Genomic DNA, 15,778 nt, shown 5'->3' with positions numbered 1-15,778 from the left:
TTTAACTCTAAGTGTTATAATCTAATAGCTCATTCTTTTTGATGTTCAAATTGCCCCAAATATGATGAGTGGGAGCTCCTTCAACCAGCTGTGTCCTTTTTCCTTTTTATTGAGATACAATTGACAACATAAAATTCATCATTTTAAAATGTTTAATTCAGAGGTTTTTAGTATATTCACTATATTTTGCAACCATTGCCACAGTCAAATTCTAGAATATTTCCATCACCCCAAAAAGCAACCCATACCTATTAGCAGTTAGTCCCAATTCTCCCTCCCCCCATTCCCTGGCAACTAGAAATCTTTCCATCTTTGTGGATTTGCCTATTCTGGATATTTTACATAAGTGGAATCATACAATATGTGGCCTTTTTGTGTCTGGCTTCTTTCATTTAGCATAATGTTTTCCAGGTTCATCCATGTTGTAGCATGTAACAGAACTTCATTCCTTTTTATGGCTGGATAATGTCCCATTGTGTGGATAAACCACATTTTGTTTATCCATTCATCAGTTGATGCACACTTGGGTTGTCTCCACTTGTTGGTAATTATGAATAATATTGCTGTGAACACTCATATGCAAGTTTTTGTGTAAACATACGTTCTTTGGGGCATTTACCTAGGAGTGGAAGTGCTGGGTTGTATGATGACTCTGTTTTAACAGTTTGAAGAATTGCCAAACTGTTTCTCGCGGCAGCTGAACCATTTTACATTCCTACTAGCAATGTGTTAGGGTTCTAATTTCTCCACATCTTGGTCAACATTTGTTATTTTGTGGTGGGTTTTTTTTGTTGTTTTAATTATAGCCAGTGAGTATAAAGTGGAATCTTAATGACTAATGATTTTGGGCGTCTTTTCATGTGCTTATTAGCCATTTGTATATCTTGTTTGGAGAATTGTTTATTCAAATCCTTTGCCCATTTTTAAATTATTTGGTTTTTTTATTGTCAAGCTGTAAGAGTTCTTTATATATTCTGGATACTAGACTCTTATCAGATATAGCTGTGTCCTTTCGATGTGCTCCCATTGGTCTTGGAGCATTTCCTTACTTTCTGGCACAAAGAGATGTTCCAGGCTCACCTTGCATTTTCCCTGCCTCTGACCTGGAATCAGTCATTTTTCCAAGGAGTCCTGTTTCCTTTTACTGGGGATTGGTATTTAGAAAACAAGCTCTGGACTGTAGGCATGCTGAATGTTACTATTGCCTATTACATCTAGGCCCTTTCAATGGACATGCCATATGTACTTTTTTCACTTAACGTTACCTAAAAATTGGTTTATATCAGTTGTCTTTATTCTTGTTTATGGCCTCTTAGTACTTGGTTATGTGGATGTACTATAACTTACTCAATCGGTGTCCTACAGATGGACATTTTGTTTTTATGTATAATACTGCAATGGATAACCTTGGGTGTATGTTTTTATTTGTGGAGATGTATCTTCAGGGTAAATTCCTAGCCGTGGCACTACCTAGTCAAAAGGTAAATGCTAGGTATTAACAAAATTCCTTCCATAATGGTTATAATATTTTGCACACCTATCAGCAGTTGTGGAAATTATTAACTCACTGCAGTTCCCATGCCAGACCTGAGGTCTGGGGTTCTGGAGGCAAGGACAGCGCTATTAAGTACTGTATTCCTTACCCTGCAAGGCCTGCAGATAGCCGCAAGGATGCAAAGTCCTGTCTTGATGTTCTCTCTCGCGTGCTTGATGAGGCACAGATGGTGTGTTCTCACTAGGAGGAGACAGAAATGACAGGTCTGTAGCAGTGTTATTGGGAACAAGAAGAAGGAAGAAGGCACAACTCCCACTGTGGATGAACAGTACACCCTGCTGGTGCAGTGAGCCAGGCCACAGGTGAGACATACCCTGGAAGTCTCTCACCAGGCTCTGATTCTGAGGGAATCTTACAGCTTGAAGGGAGAGGAGACACTGTGCTGAGATAGCAGGGGTTTGAGAGGGTGGGGTACCAGATCAGTGGGGACCAGGGTTCTGTGTGGGAGGGTTGAAAGGTCATGAAAGCCTTTCCTCATCCTTGGGCAGCAATTTCAAACAGGAGGAGCCTAAGCTTTCAAGTACTTCTAATCTTGTTAAGAAATTCCTATGTGGGTAAAGTTAAAATTTTTTCCAGTACTGTTAACATTTCAACTTTGTGTTCTGTCTTGATTGTTTTCATCACGCAACTCAAGATAAATCTACAAGAACGTTGAGATATTTTCATGTATGATGTTTTTCTAGAACATTTAATGGAACTTATTTCTTGTGTAGAACTGAATTAACATTCCTAAATGATCAGCAGATTCCTCCATCTTCCGCACCCTGCCTCCCCTCAAACTTACCTCACCCGATCAGCTTCTCTAAAGAACTATCTGTTTAAAGTTTTAGTAAGGGCAAACAAGATGTTAACTTCAGATTATAAGCATCTTAATTTTTGTTTGGGGAAGAATTCAACAATTGAAAACTATGTCCCTTTTTAAGGCAGTAATTTATTTTAAAGAGTGGGGGTGCCTTGGTACATCTGTCAGCAGCCTGTGGCATGTTACATCTGTCCTTGATATTTAAAATATTTGGCACCATTTTACTGTGAATCCATTTTTGACCTACTCAGAATCATCTAACAAATGCTAGCCTGGAATTAAACTTTGGAGTATATAGGAAAATAAACATTGTAATTGTTTAAGCTTTGTTATACAGATAAGATGTGCATGTTGAGAAGGTGTTTCAGAGGTTCCAGTTAATGGTAGGTGAGTTTGCACCCTGAAAACCCATCTGAGAGGATATGTTCTCTCTCAGCAGGCCCACAGGAGGCGCGCAAACAGCAAGGATTTGCCTTGCGCTGCAACAACTGCACAGGAACGCCCCAGGTTCTGGTGCGGGCTCTGCCTCTCGCTGGCAGTCTCGCTCCTGACGATCCTCTTCCCATTTGTGAAAGCCTAAACCTAGGTTTCCCAGACTGTGTTCTGGGCATACCACGTTATAGGTGGTCAAGTAGGAATGGAAGACTCAAGCTTAAACTAAATTAAGCAGATTTTTGTTTTGATTTGTGATATGGATGACTAGGTAGGTGGAACTCTTCAGAAGGGCTCAAATGTGGGCTTTCCCAGCCCACTGTGAGTGGACATCCTCTGGGTTCCACAGAGTGCCCTTTGAGAACATTCACTCTCAGGGTTTTCAAGGCTTGGTCAAAGTCCATGATTCTTGGAATTTGGACTCTGGCGATCTTTCCATGTGGCCTCTCAGTTTCCTCCCACTTTCTCTTCCCTCTCATTTGCCTGCCCCAGGGGAAATCAGCATCTGTAAATTGATGGGTTTGCCATAACAAGGACCCCTCGGAGGTTTGCCCCCTGGTAGCAGGTTTCTCCTGTGACTCCCATGGGCAGCATGGTCCTAGGCACCAGGAGGAGTCCAGCAAACACCTCCCTGCTGCTGGCTCCAGTCCTCAAGGGACTCAAGTCCTCAAACCAGCCACTCTGCCAGATGGTTCTCAGCCATGCTCAGAAACATAAGTTTTTCTGGCAGTGAGCTGAACTGGAATTGCTCTGACATAAAAAGAAGACTTTCCCACAGCTCCAGCCCCGACACCTGGGCTGTCTCAGGTGGGAACCCCAAGTCAGGTGGACTTGAGTTTGAGTATTGGTTCCACAACTTAACAGTTTATAGATAAGTCAGTCACTTAACCTCTTTAAATGTCAGCTTCCTTATCTAGAAAGTGGTGGGGGGAATCTCACCTACCTCCTAGGAGGCTGGATGCATTAAGATGAGTGCCTAGTACAGTGCCAAGCATGCAAACGGTCCTGCAACAGAACCAGCCTGAACTAATTGTGTGGGAGACAGACCTTAGTTCTTGAAAGGGCCTTAGAAATCACCACATTCAAGATGGGGAAATAAGGCCAGGGAGGGAAATTACTTGTCAAAGTCACACAGAAGGGAGCAGAATTGGGACTGAGAATCCAGTGTCATTGCTGCTGCCTCATGCCTTCCTCTACCCAATCTGCATAGTCCCCACGCAGGCAGTGCTGAACACCAGGTCTTAAATCCAAAGAGATAAATTGCTAGTTTAGACTGTGAGCAAGAGAGCTATTTTAAGGCAGACAAGCCTTCAGCAAACCATAAATTCTATCACCTGGGCAACTGCCTGATTTCTTGGGCAAGGCAGCTCTTTGCCATCTGCATGTGTGGGCATCCCAATACGTGGTTGAGGTATATGGCTTCCTGGGCCTCCTCCCTGCCTTTCCTCAGCTACCATTGCCATCTTCTGAGGAACCGTGGGCATGAGTGGGTGACACTTGAGATGCTGGTGATAGGTAAACAAGGTGGGCCCTGCCCCTACAGGGCTAATGGTCTCCGGGAGCAACAGACAAGCCAACTAATGTCTCTAATATCACAGTCAGCTTCTCTGCTGACAATAAAAACCGAAATCTTTGTGGTGCTCTTCCTCTTCCCCACTGATTTGGCTCTAAAACCTTTAAGTGGGTAGAACAGTAGGTGTCTGTGCCTGGGGCAGGGGTGGGGAGCTGTGGTGACCCAGATCCTGTTTTTGGAATCTGAGCAGGGTGAAGAGAGTGTCCCTCTGGGTGAGGATGGCCTGGCATGGAGTGTTAGCCAGAGCGGGGTGAAGGGTGCATCTTCCTGCTGGCAGGGTGGGGGCGCAGTGGGGAGGGACCGTGTCAGAGCCCAACTGGTGTCCCATGGGGAGCTGGCTTGACTCGGTATCAGTGTGGGGTGAACAGGGCATCCGCATGGGTTGTCAGAACCTGAGTTGGGTGAAGTGAACCTCCATGTGAGAGGGGTGGCCCAACGAGGGGTCATGTAGTAGGAGGGGATCTGTGCAAGGATGGGGGTGAAGGTGGGGATGGGAGAGAGCCTCAGTGTAAGGGGCATTGATCAAGTAAGTTAACGTATGAGAAGTAATAGCCAGGTTTCTTAGTGTAAGAGAAGGGAGTTAGACATAATGGAAAGAGAAGACTAGAATGTTGGATTGAAGTTGGAGGTATCAGTGGAAACTCATGGTTTTCATTACATATACACATAGATATAAAAATATACATGTAAATATGTGCATCTGTATCTGTGTGTTTATATACATTCATATATTGCCTAGCTGTTTGCCTTGAGAGGGCTTGGGAGCGGCAACAGCCCAGTGAGCACAGCTCATGCCTAGATCTCAGTTTCCAAATACCCTTCTCCAATAAAATAAATCAGGACCCCTTGGAGAAATGGCTGATTCCAGGGCTGGAACAGGGAAAATATAAGTGAGCTTGGGACATCTGTGCCAGAAAGTAAGAGAGGACTCAAAGAACAATGGAAACATCAAAAAAACACAGGAGCCCACTGGCCAAATCAGAGACAAGTTGAGCATCAAAAAAGTAACAATTGTCATGGATTATAACCCACTGAAGAAAATAGGAAGTCGTGAATCTATATTGATAAAAATTGATTAATTGACAGTTTAATGAGAAACAGCATTCCATTCCTCATCAAACTTTCAGTTTATATGATTTATTTGCTGGGTTGTAATCCATTATGATCAGTATGTATTTGGATGCTCAAATTGTCCCAGGTTTATTACAAGAGGAAAAAAGAATAACAGTGGAGAAGCCTGGTAGACACAAGCCTAATCAACTGATCAAATGAATCATTAGTAATAGGACAGATAGAGATCTTCTGCTTCCTGATAGGCTGTACCAAGAAGAACACAACATCATTTCTAGGGTATTTCTGCCAAAAATGTATAAGCTGAATCTAATCATGAGGAAACATCAGACAAAGCCAAATTGAGGGACATTCTGTAATATAATTGGCTGTAATCTTCAAAAGTGTGAAGGTCAAGGTGAGTCTGAACAACTGATCCAGTCTGAAGGAGACTAAAGAGATATGGCAATGAAAGGCAATGCATAATTCTTAATGGGATCATTTTGCTACAAAGACGGACATTTGGCAACACTTGAATGGAATCCAAGGGTTAGATGGCAGTAATGTATCAATAATTTCCTGGCCCTGATGGTTGTATTCTGGTAAATGAGAATGTCCTTGTTTAAGGACATTCGTGCTACTAAAGTATTTGGGGGTGATGGCTTCTTAAGTTGGCCACTTTCAAATAGTTCAGGGGAAAAAAGTTCTTTATACTGTACTTACAGCTTTTTTCTTTTTTAATTTTGAGATTGTTTCCAAATAAATACGTTCAGTTAAAACATACAACCTTCAAGGCTGCCCATGTGTACAGGCTGAAGAGCGAAAGTGGTGTGACATTCAGGCCTTTCATAATAGCTCCTAAAACCTCTCCACCCCCGTGACTTCTTTAATAAGTGTCTTCCTCAGCCAGTATTTCATTCCCCCTCCCCTAATTTCCTGGCCTCCTGGACTCTGCCCTTGGCATGTCCTACCAGCATGCTTCCCTGCCCACTCTGATCACTTACCCAAGAGCTCTCCTTCCTTTGAGGCTTAGCTCAGGTGCCCCCGGATCTCAGGGCCTCCAGCCCCCTCTCCAAGAACAAGGCTCCCTGAACTCTTGGAGCATTTCTGGCTGCCCCAGGGTTTCCTCGAATGGGTCTGGGGACCCCTGGGCATCCACTGATGTACTCTTGGGGGCTCTGGGACCTTTCTTCTTTCAAAAGGGCTGTGTATGTTATTCAAGGTAACAATGTCTCTACCACTATTTGATACGGAGGAGATAAGACTTTGAATTATTCATCTGTACTTTTTGTTTTCACTCAGATCTGATCATGTCAGTCCCCTGCTTCAAGAGCAAAGTGCAGCTCTGATGACTCCCCCAAGTGCAGGGGCCTTCAGAATCTGTTCCAGTCTACCCTGCCCGTCTGCCCCTGCTCCTGCCCTTCTGAATAAGAACCTGGACTGCTCACCTCTTTCTCACCCCATCAGGGCCTTTGCTTAGGCTGGCTCTTCTTTTCCAGAATGCCCTGCCCTGTCTTTCTTCTTCAAAATGATGACAAGCATAGTGAGTAAACATTTGCTGAGGGTCTACTTTGTCTCAGATACAATTCTTTTTCTTTTTTTCTTTTTTTTTTTTAAAGATTTTTTTTTTTTTCCTTTTTCTTCCCAAAGCCCCTCGGTACATAGTTGTATATTCTTCGTTGTGGGTCCTTCTAGTTGTGGTATGTGGGATGCTGCCTCAGCGTGGTTTGATGAGCAGTGCCATGTCCGCGCCCAGGATTCGAACTGACGAAACACTGGGCCGCCTGCAGCGGAGCGCGTGAACTTAACCACTCGGCCACGGGGCCAGCCCCGTCAGACACAATTCTAAATGCTCTACAGTTTACAGATGAGGAAACGGAGGCCCACAGTCCTGTGTCCACAAATGCTTCCTTGCATGCCTGTCCCACATCTGGCCCTGAGCCAGGCCAAGGACACACAGAGATAAGTGAGGCCTTTGCTTTCTCGGAGCTCATGGTCTGGAAGGGCTGTAGCAGGATGAGCAAACAGTGAGTCTTGACACAGTATAATAAATACTTTGATGCAAAGGGCTGTGGAAGTCAGAGCAGGAGCGCCTGACCCACCCTGGGGAACTCAGGAGGGTGTTCAGGATGAGTTGACATCTAGCCTTGAACCCTACAGGATATCTAGGAGTTAGCCCTCCTCATTGGGCGATTTTAAGGATTAAACGAGTTATTATCTGAAAACCAAGTAGAGCAGTGTCTAGCACACGGAATGTACTGTAAAAGTGCCTCCTCCTCCTCTCCCCACTGGCCTCATTAAGGAATGGGTGTTTTTATTGCGGGGGGCGGGAGGCAGCAGGTGACATTATGAATTGTGTTTTGGCCTCATGGAATTCAGGACACCCAAGGGTAATATTTAGTGGGCAGTTGGAGCTAAGTAGCTGGAGCTCAGGAGAAAGGTCTGGAGTCATAGGAAAAGGTACTGGCTACAGGTGCCCTGAGCTAGTACACTGAACTCGAGCGGCCAAGCCCTAGATCATGTGGCAGAATCACATGCTGTTGAGTGAACTCCTGCTTAGCCGTCAAGACCCAGGTTAGCTCCTTGAAGCTCTCCCTGTCCTCTCCTTCCCCAGGCAGTTGCACTGGCCTTCTAGTCCTATAGATGCACGCAGCAGCAGATTCCTGTCCCCCACCCTGGGCCTAAGCATCAGACTCTTGGAGGAGGTCCTGAGACTCTACCCCTTGAGTGATTCCCATGCACATTGATGTTTGCAAACCCCTATGTTCTAGAGAGAAAAATCCCAGGGTAGGATTCTCATTGGCTCAATCCAGGTCCCTTGCCCACCCTGAGCCAATCTAGGGTGGAAGGGAACCATGATTGGTCATTCTTGGGTCAGATGCCCACTCTTCCTGGGTGGGCATCACCTGGGAGGTGGGAAGTGGGTATTGGAGTAGAAGAGGAGCAGCCCCAGAACAAAGTGGGGGCAAGCATGCCTGCTCTGGTTCCACAGTTACTATCCCCATAGTTCTTTCGTGAGAGCCTGGAGGCCCCAGCATGTGGCCCAGTACCTGGCATGTGGGGGTGGGCCGTCAGCATATGTTTGGTTTATGGATGTTGCCTCCTGGCCACCTCAGCTCTCCCTGAGGTCACAGGCTACTTTAGCCAGCACCTGGCCTGCATGGCCATGAGTACTGAAGGTGAGCGAAGGCAGTGCCCACATTTCCTTGTAGACATTCTTTCACCCCAGAAAACCATTCCCCTTCCTCTGCCATGGGAAGAGAAGGTGGAGGACCCGCCAGGGAGAAGCGAGGCAGCTGCTGAGCAGGCGAATCTTGCCCTGAATCATCAAGTGCCAGCGGGGTCTGGAGGCAGCGGGGACCGCCCAGTGGAGTCCGACGAAGAGTGTGATTCCACCGGAGGCTCGGGTGAGGGGTGCAGATGGATTGGCTCGCGTTGTCCTCGGTCACAGGAACCAAAGGAATGTCAAACTGGAAAATCCCAGCGAGCACTATTTTTAGAGAAGACTTGGAGAACATTTTTCCGGCTGAAGGGACAAGTTCTTTCAGAAGCAGCAGTTAACTCTAACCCCTGAGCCGCTCCCGCCTGGAACCGGCCCAGGTCCGGCCCCTCCCTCCAGGCATGTGGGAGCACTGCTGGAGGAGTCCAGTGAGCTCCCCCACAGAGCACAGGGACATCTCCTTTCAAACACACAAATGGGTGGTTTGTTCATTTTTGCGTCTTCGAATCTAATCCTTCAGACATAAGGAATTTATACTGGTACTTTTCTTTGAAAGGCCTTTTAAAAGTAGAGTCATTTCAAACCAAGTTGTTAGTCTTGTAACATTAAACATAAAATTTTCTTGGGCATTTGGTTCATGCTTAATATTGATAATTGTTAATGATAAATTTAACCTTCCCACTATAGACTTTATGCTTGAAATGTTCTACTTCACCACCACTGTCTATATTTTTCTGTTTGAGATAGAAGTCTCTAGGGCTCTTGCTAATTACTGAGCTTATTAAAAGTAGTAGATTAGATCTATTGCTTAATTGAAGTGACAGGAAAAGCTGCCCCCACTGCCAACACTCACAGAGATCTCTGGGGAGAGGGCTCAGTAAGAAACGAGGTGAAGTGCGAACCCCCTCTCTCACCATGATCAGGCCTCCAGGGACAGAACTCACAGGAACCACCATTTGGGAAGGTGTTTTCCTCCCAGCTCTGCAGGGAATCTAGAATCTAAAGTCCTTATAGGACCAGTGCTTTTGAGGTTAGGACCCTCTGTGAGTCCATGGAATTAGTGTGCTTTTGGGGGGTGGCTAGAGTGAGGAGTCCCCAGACTTGGGAGTGGTTGCCCTTGGAGGGACCCAAGCCCAGGGCTAAATGAGAGGCTGAGGGACTTGGGAAGAGGCCAGGGCTGATCCAGGTAAACTGGAGTATCCTGGGGAATAGCCCACATCTAAGGATGCTCTACTCTGAGCAGCTCTTTCAGGATGAGTTCAGGGACTGAGACAAGAATCAGCATTCTGGCTGCTGGCAGAGTCTGTCCTCTGGCAGCAATAAATAAAGTAGGATCTGGTTTATTCATCAGTTTCTTCTGAGTCTGGTTGCCTTGAGTCAGCCCGGGATGCGTGGACCAGACCCTGAAACCCAGGGATCTGTCTGAAGGCTGCCCACTTCTCTCCCTATCAATTTATCACCCTCATTTTTACTTCAGCACTCAGACACCTGGAGGCACAGCTGTAGCCTCATGATGTATTACAATTGAACACTGAGGAAGGCAGGATAATACCAAGTTTTGTCTACTCGTACTATGTGGGATTCCCAACACCCCCATTTGGAAGTCTGGGAACTTCTGTTAAAAACCAGAAGTAAAAATTTTGAGTCTGTCCCTGGAACTAAAAATAAACGTAGGCTAGTGTCCAGGAACAGGGAACAGTTAAGAATTGGAGGGGAGCCTCCAGTCTTGCTTCCGTTCAGTCTGTCTCCCTCGATGAAGCCAGAGGCAGCATTCTAAAAGGCAGGCCTCACTGGGCCACTCTCCTGCTTAACACTCTTCTGATCAGAGTCCACCCTCTCACACGGCCCATGACGTCCTGCAGGACTGGCTCAAGGCTACCTTTCCGCTTCAGGCCTGTCTGCCACTCCTCCTCCTCTTGAATTCGGCATGTGAGCCTCTTCCCTCTGCTTTGCTTTTGCTTGTCTCTGGGCCTTTGCACATGTTCCCCCTGCCTGGACCACTCTTCCATCAACCCTTACCATCTCTTTGCCCAGCTAACTGCTGTTCATATTTCAGATCTCAGCTGAAATCCTCACCCACAGACTCAATTAAATCCTCCCTGGAAATTCTCCTACTTCCATGAACAATACTCAGCACATGCTCTGTTATTTATTGGTTTCAGTGCTTGCTCTCCACGTCCATGCTGGCAGGGAGTATATCTGCTGTGTTCACCACTGACTCTCAAGTTCCTTTTTTAAAAAATCGTTTTTAATTTAGCTTTTATTAAAGTTATATGAGCACATAGTTGAGAGAATCACAGTTCTACAAGGCCTATAACCCCCATTACATTTCCTGCTCCCCAGAGGCAACACTTTGTAACTTTTTTTTTTTAAATCTGCTCTCCTTGGCTTTCTCTCTCTCTCTCTCTCTTTTTTTTTTTTTGTGAGGAAGATTGGCCCTGAGCTCACATCTGTTGCCATTCTTCCTCTTTTTTTCTTCTCCTCAAAGCCCCAGTACATAGTTGTGTATTCTAGTTGCAAGTCGTTCTGTTTCCTCCATGTGGGATGCTGCCACAGCATGGCTTGATGATGAGCCAAGTGTAGGTCTGCTCTGAACCCATGAACTCCGGGCTGCTGAAGTGGAAATGTGTGAACTTAACCACCTGGCCACAGGGCCGGCCCCCACTTTTTAACTTTTAACTGATTTTTGTTGTTGTTGTTGTTGAGGAAGCTTCTCCCTAACATCTGTTGCCAGTCTTCCTCTTTTTTAGCTTGAGAAAGATTCGGCCTGAGCTAATGTCCATGCCAGTCTTCCTCTATTTTTATATGGGTCACCGCTACAGCATGGCCACCAAAAAGTGGTGTAGGTCCATGCTGGGGAACCAAGCCCGGGCCGCTGAAGTGGAGCGTGCTGAACTTAACCACTAGGCCATGGGGCCGGCCCCATCTGATTATTTTTGTATTTACCTTTATATTTTTAATTAACATGCACATACTGCTATGTCTTGATTCTTCGGTTTTAAGCATCTACTGATCTCCCACGATGGATGATGAGTATTTAGGTCTCTTGCACACCCTCCCCTTCTCCCTGTTACACATGCACACATCCCGTCCTCCTTTCATTTCCTCCTATGGTTTTGTACTTTCAGTTAGATCAGCATTCATTGTCTACATTATAATTATGCCAATATTATTCACAGCTGAGCCATATGATTTTCCATACTAACTTCTTTGCTATACATCATTTTGTTTTCCCAGCGGTCAATAAATATCTGTGACTATTTACTTACTTTTTCTATGTATTTATCACTAATTTATCTCAAAACATTCCTGAAACTATGAATCTTTCTTTTCAGTATGTTTAAACACATTCTTAATTTCATCTTAAAGAATTCTCTTGAAGCCTCTGTCTGCTCCAATCTGGGCTGGTTGACGCCCAGCCCTGTGGCACAGGGGCCTCTGTCCCCTTCACTCTAGGGACCCTTATCACCTCGCTCCAGGCTGCATCCACCCTTTCCTGGAAGCTGTGTCCTCTGTGTTTGATTTAAACCCTTCTTCTCGTGGTGTCCTCCTCCAGCAGCCTCCTGAGAAAGAGATGGTGGGAGTCTGCATGTCTGAAAGAGTCTTTCTTCAACCCTTATACCTGACTGATACTTCAGCGGGAACCAGACTTCTAGGTGGGGGTGATTTTCCCTCAGGATGTGGAAGGGTTTGCTCTGTTCTCTTGCAGCTCCCACAGTTGCTGTGGGAAAGTCTGATGCCTTTCAGATTCCTGATCCTTTATAATGAAACTTGCTCTGTTAACCTTGAGGATCTACTCTTGGTCCCAGCGGTCTGATGTGCCTGGGGGCTGGTCCATGTTCATTCACTGTACTGGGCACTGGTGGGTCCTTTAAATCCAAAACTCCTCTCCTTTGGTTCTGGAAAATGTTATTGAATTATTATTGTCCATTTTCTCTGCTCTAACTTTATGGAGGTTTTCTTATTCTCTTGGACTATTCTTTTTCTGTCATTTTCCATCTCTTTGTCTTTTGGCTGTATTTCCTGTGAGATTTTCTTTTCTTTAACTCTTCTATTGAATTTTTAATTTTTGCTGTCATATTATTTAATGTCCAAAGTGATACACACACACATAAATAAATAAATATAATTTTCAGTATTTCCCCTGCTCTCAACTGTGCCTAGTCATCCCTAGCTAAGAGACCTTCTGTTTTACCTTCTCCAGAGACTGAAATTCCACTCTCAGGGGATGGGCATGAGAGGGAATCCAGGGCTCCAATTGCTTCTTGAAAAGACTTTCAGTTGATTTTCTTTTTTTTATTCTTGTCTCCAACCCCACTTCTAGTGTGCTTGCTCCTGCCCGTTCTGGAGCCTTTCTATGATATACGCTAGCTTGCATTTCAGCCTTTCCCTAGGCCAGCTTAGAGTTCAGCTGTCTTGAATCTCCTGTCAGTAGCCACTTGCCCATTTGGTTTCCTGCTTCCAACATGTTGTTGCTGTGGTCTCCTTTCCCATTCTTTGTCCCAGTGGTTTTATGCCCTTGAAAGAATAAATCCCTGTAATTGTCATTTCACTGGGATTTGGGGAGAGAGCAGAGGCCAGAGCCTACATCCACCATTCAACTTGTCATCTTTAACTGGCACTCTATGTCCTAGCATAGGAGCATAGCACATCTCATAGCCAGTTCCTAGCATATTGCTTAGCACATAAGTGCACAATAAATATTTGTTGGTTGAATAAAGTATTAATTAGAGTCATTACCTTTCCCATCTTTGGTAACCAAAAGGTGAGGGCCCTTTAAGTTGAAATCTCCTTAGTTATGGAGTTTACTGCTTCTCAGCTTGGAGTTCACAAGCCCATCTGAATTATGTATTAGACAACATTGTGTAGTGAAAAAGTTGGAACCTGGGCTCTGCTCACCAGATAATTGTGTGGCCTTGGACAAGCTACCTCCACCCTGGAGCCTTACTTTCCTCTTCTGTAAAATGGGAACAATAATACCTTTCTTCAATGCCTAGAGCAGGGACGCTCTCGATATTTGTGGTATTTGTGGAACGGTTCAATATCAAAGTGCCAATTCTTAGAAAGTTAGTGTTTTACTTAAGCTTAAAATTAGCCTTCACACTTGAATTGCAAATTGGTCCCTAATTATTGCCCTTCAGGGCAAAATCTGTTTAACCTGACTTGATGCTTAGAGAGAGCGAAACCTTTTCAGCCGAGAGGAAACTAACGTCAGTCACCAGGGGTCTACTGTGTGCTCGCGCCCCTCCTCGGTCAGGCCGTGGATCCAGGACTTACACTGGGAGTTATTCACAAATATTTACTGTGTGACCCGGTACTGAGCGACCCTACTCACCCGGACTCCTCACCCCTGCCTGGCTCCGCCCCTGGCCTCAGATCTGGTTTGTTGCAAGGCGCCCAGGGTGGGAATTCAGACACTTAGCCCCCTCTTGTCAAACAGTCCGAGTCAAGCCCACTCTGGGCCATGCAATGTTCCTAGGACGAGGGTCACACAGCCCATCTTGGTCTTCAGGAGCATGTCCCCCAGCCTACCTGCAGAGGCCCCCAACAGGAGAAACTGAGGCTGCGCCCTGGGAAAGCAACTCCAGGCCCCTTAGCTCCCACCCTCCCCACAGCTCCCATTCCTCCCGGTCCCCACGACCCCCTTTCGCGGACCCCCGCTCTCGCTCGCCGGTATCGCCACGAGCGGAGCCGCGGCCCGGCCCTGCGCGCGGGCAGGTGAGGGCGGGGCCGGAGGGGACGGCGCCCCGCCCCGCCCTCCCGAGGCCCCGCGCCGCCGGCCGCCGCCCCCGCCTCGCCCGGGCCGCGGAGCGCCGCCGAGCGGCCGGCGGGCGGGCTCTCGCTCCGCCCCCTCCCGGCCCGCCGCGCCGGCTCCCGCCTCCTTCCCCCTCCGCCCGCTCCCGCCTCCCTCCCTTTCCGCTGCCGAGGCGGCGGGAGCCGAGCCCGAGCGGACCGAGCCGCGGCCGCAGCCGGGCGGCGGGCGCAGCGGGGGCGGCGGCGGCGGCGGGGCGGGCCGCGGCGGGCAGTCGGGCGGCGGTGGCGGCGATGGGGCGGCCCCGCTGAGCCCGCCAGCTCCGGGCGCCGGGGGCCGGCCGCGCGAGGCGGCCCGGGCCGGGCGGCAGCATGCGGGGCGGCGAGGAGCTGGACGGCTTCGAGGGCGAGGCCTCGAGCACCTCCATGATCTCGGGCGCCAGCAGCCCGTACCAGCCCACCACCGAGCCGGTGAGCCAGCGCCGCGGGCTGGCCGGCCTGCGCTGCGACCCCGACTACCTGCGTGGCGCGCTCGGCTGCCTCAAGGTCGCCCAAGTGGTAGGTGCTGGGCGGGGCCCCAGGTGCCGGCGGGCGGCCTAGCCGCGCGCCTTCCCTCCCCGCTCCCGCTTCGGGGGCGCAGGCCTGGCCGGCCTCCGTCGCGCACCCGCTTCCCGCGCCAGACCCCCGCGCCTCGCGCCCCCTCTCCCTCGCGGGTCCCCAGGCCGCCCTCCCGCCTCCCCCTGGGGACCTTGCTCTCTGCAGCCCTGCCGCCTCAGGTGTGCACCTCCCACCTGGACACCTGCCCTGGGGCCTACCTGTCCACTCCCGCCTTCGCCATCGCGAGTCTGTTTCATTATTGGGCTTGGTGGTCCGCGGAGCCCGGCGCGGGGGTCATGCTGTCCCCAGGGTACCTCTGGTCATGGCAACTTGTGGCAGATTTTCGGGCCCGCACAGGCTCCATCCTCCCGTCGGTCCTTGTCTGTCTCTGCTTTCAGCACTGGTCACTGTGGTTTGGTTTCCTCCCTGGCGCCTGGCAGAGTGCTGGCATATGGTAGACGTTCAATAAATGTTTGTTGAACGGAGGCATGTAGCCTAGGTGCAGTGGGGAAGCTCAGATCTGGCCAAAAAGCCTCCAATTTATACTGCAGAGGCTTGATTCCTCTTAACCTAGAAGACAGAACCAGCATCCCTGAATCCTCCTCAGCACGGTGCTGGCATTGCCCAATTGGTACCCAGAGTTAAATCACTCTGGGAGGGCAGCCAGTTTTGGAGGTAACAGAAACAGAGAACTTTCTGTTGGGCTTGTCTATAGTAGAGCTCATTTCTCAGAATTCTTATTTTTAGTTTCCAGGGTGTTCAGGACAGGGGCCTGTCAGCTCTGCCCCTCTTTTGTGG

General features: G+C 48.0%; 2 protein-coding genes across 3 annotated transcripts in view; both read left to right on the top strand.

Annotated features, from left to right (window-relative positions):
* Positions 1–6,981, top strand: part of DYNC1LI2 (dynein cytoplasmic 1 light intermediate chain 2) — a 31,016-nt gene extending 24,035 nt beyond the window's left edge. The window contains exon 14 of the mRNA XM_044761394.2: positions 6,715–6,981. Within this exon, the coding sequence (XP_044617329.1) occupies positions 6,715–6,720 (6 nt within the window). The 3' untranslated portion in view covers positions 6,721–6,981. The remainder of the gene's footprint in view (positions 1–6,714) is intronic.
* A 7,639-nt stretch (positions 6,982–14,620) lies between these two features.
* CMTM4 (CKLF like MARVEL transmembrane domain containing 4) overlaps positions 14,621–15,778 on the top strand; it is a 51,611-nt gene continuing 50,453 nt past the window's right edge. Inside the window, exon 1 of one of the 2 annotated variants that reach the window (XM_070500600.1) lies at positions 14,621–14,941. In XM_070500600.1, the coding sequence (XP_070356701.1) occupies positions 14,756–14,941 (186 nt within the window). In that variant the 5' untranslated portion in view covers positions 14,621–14,755. The remainder of the gene's footprint in view (positions 14,942–15,778) is intronic. The other variant, XM_044761397.2, reaches the window with a different exon arrangement.

The sequence above is a fragment of the Equus asinus genome, chromosome 28, assembly GCF_041296235.1.
Source record: "Equus asinus isolate D_3611 breed Donkey chromosome 28, EquAss-T2T_v2, whole genome shotgun sequence".
NCBI classification, from domain to species: domain Eukaryota; kingdom Metazoa; phylum Chordata; class Mammalia; order Perissodactyla; family Equidae; genus Equus; species Equus asinus.
The sequence above is the reverse complement of the archived record's forward strand: the minus strand, read 5'-3'. Positions and strand labels throughout refer to the sequence as shown.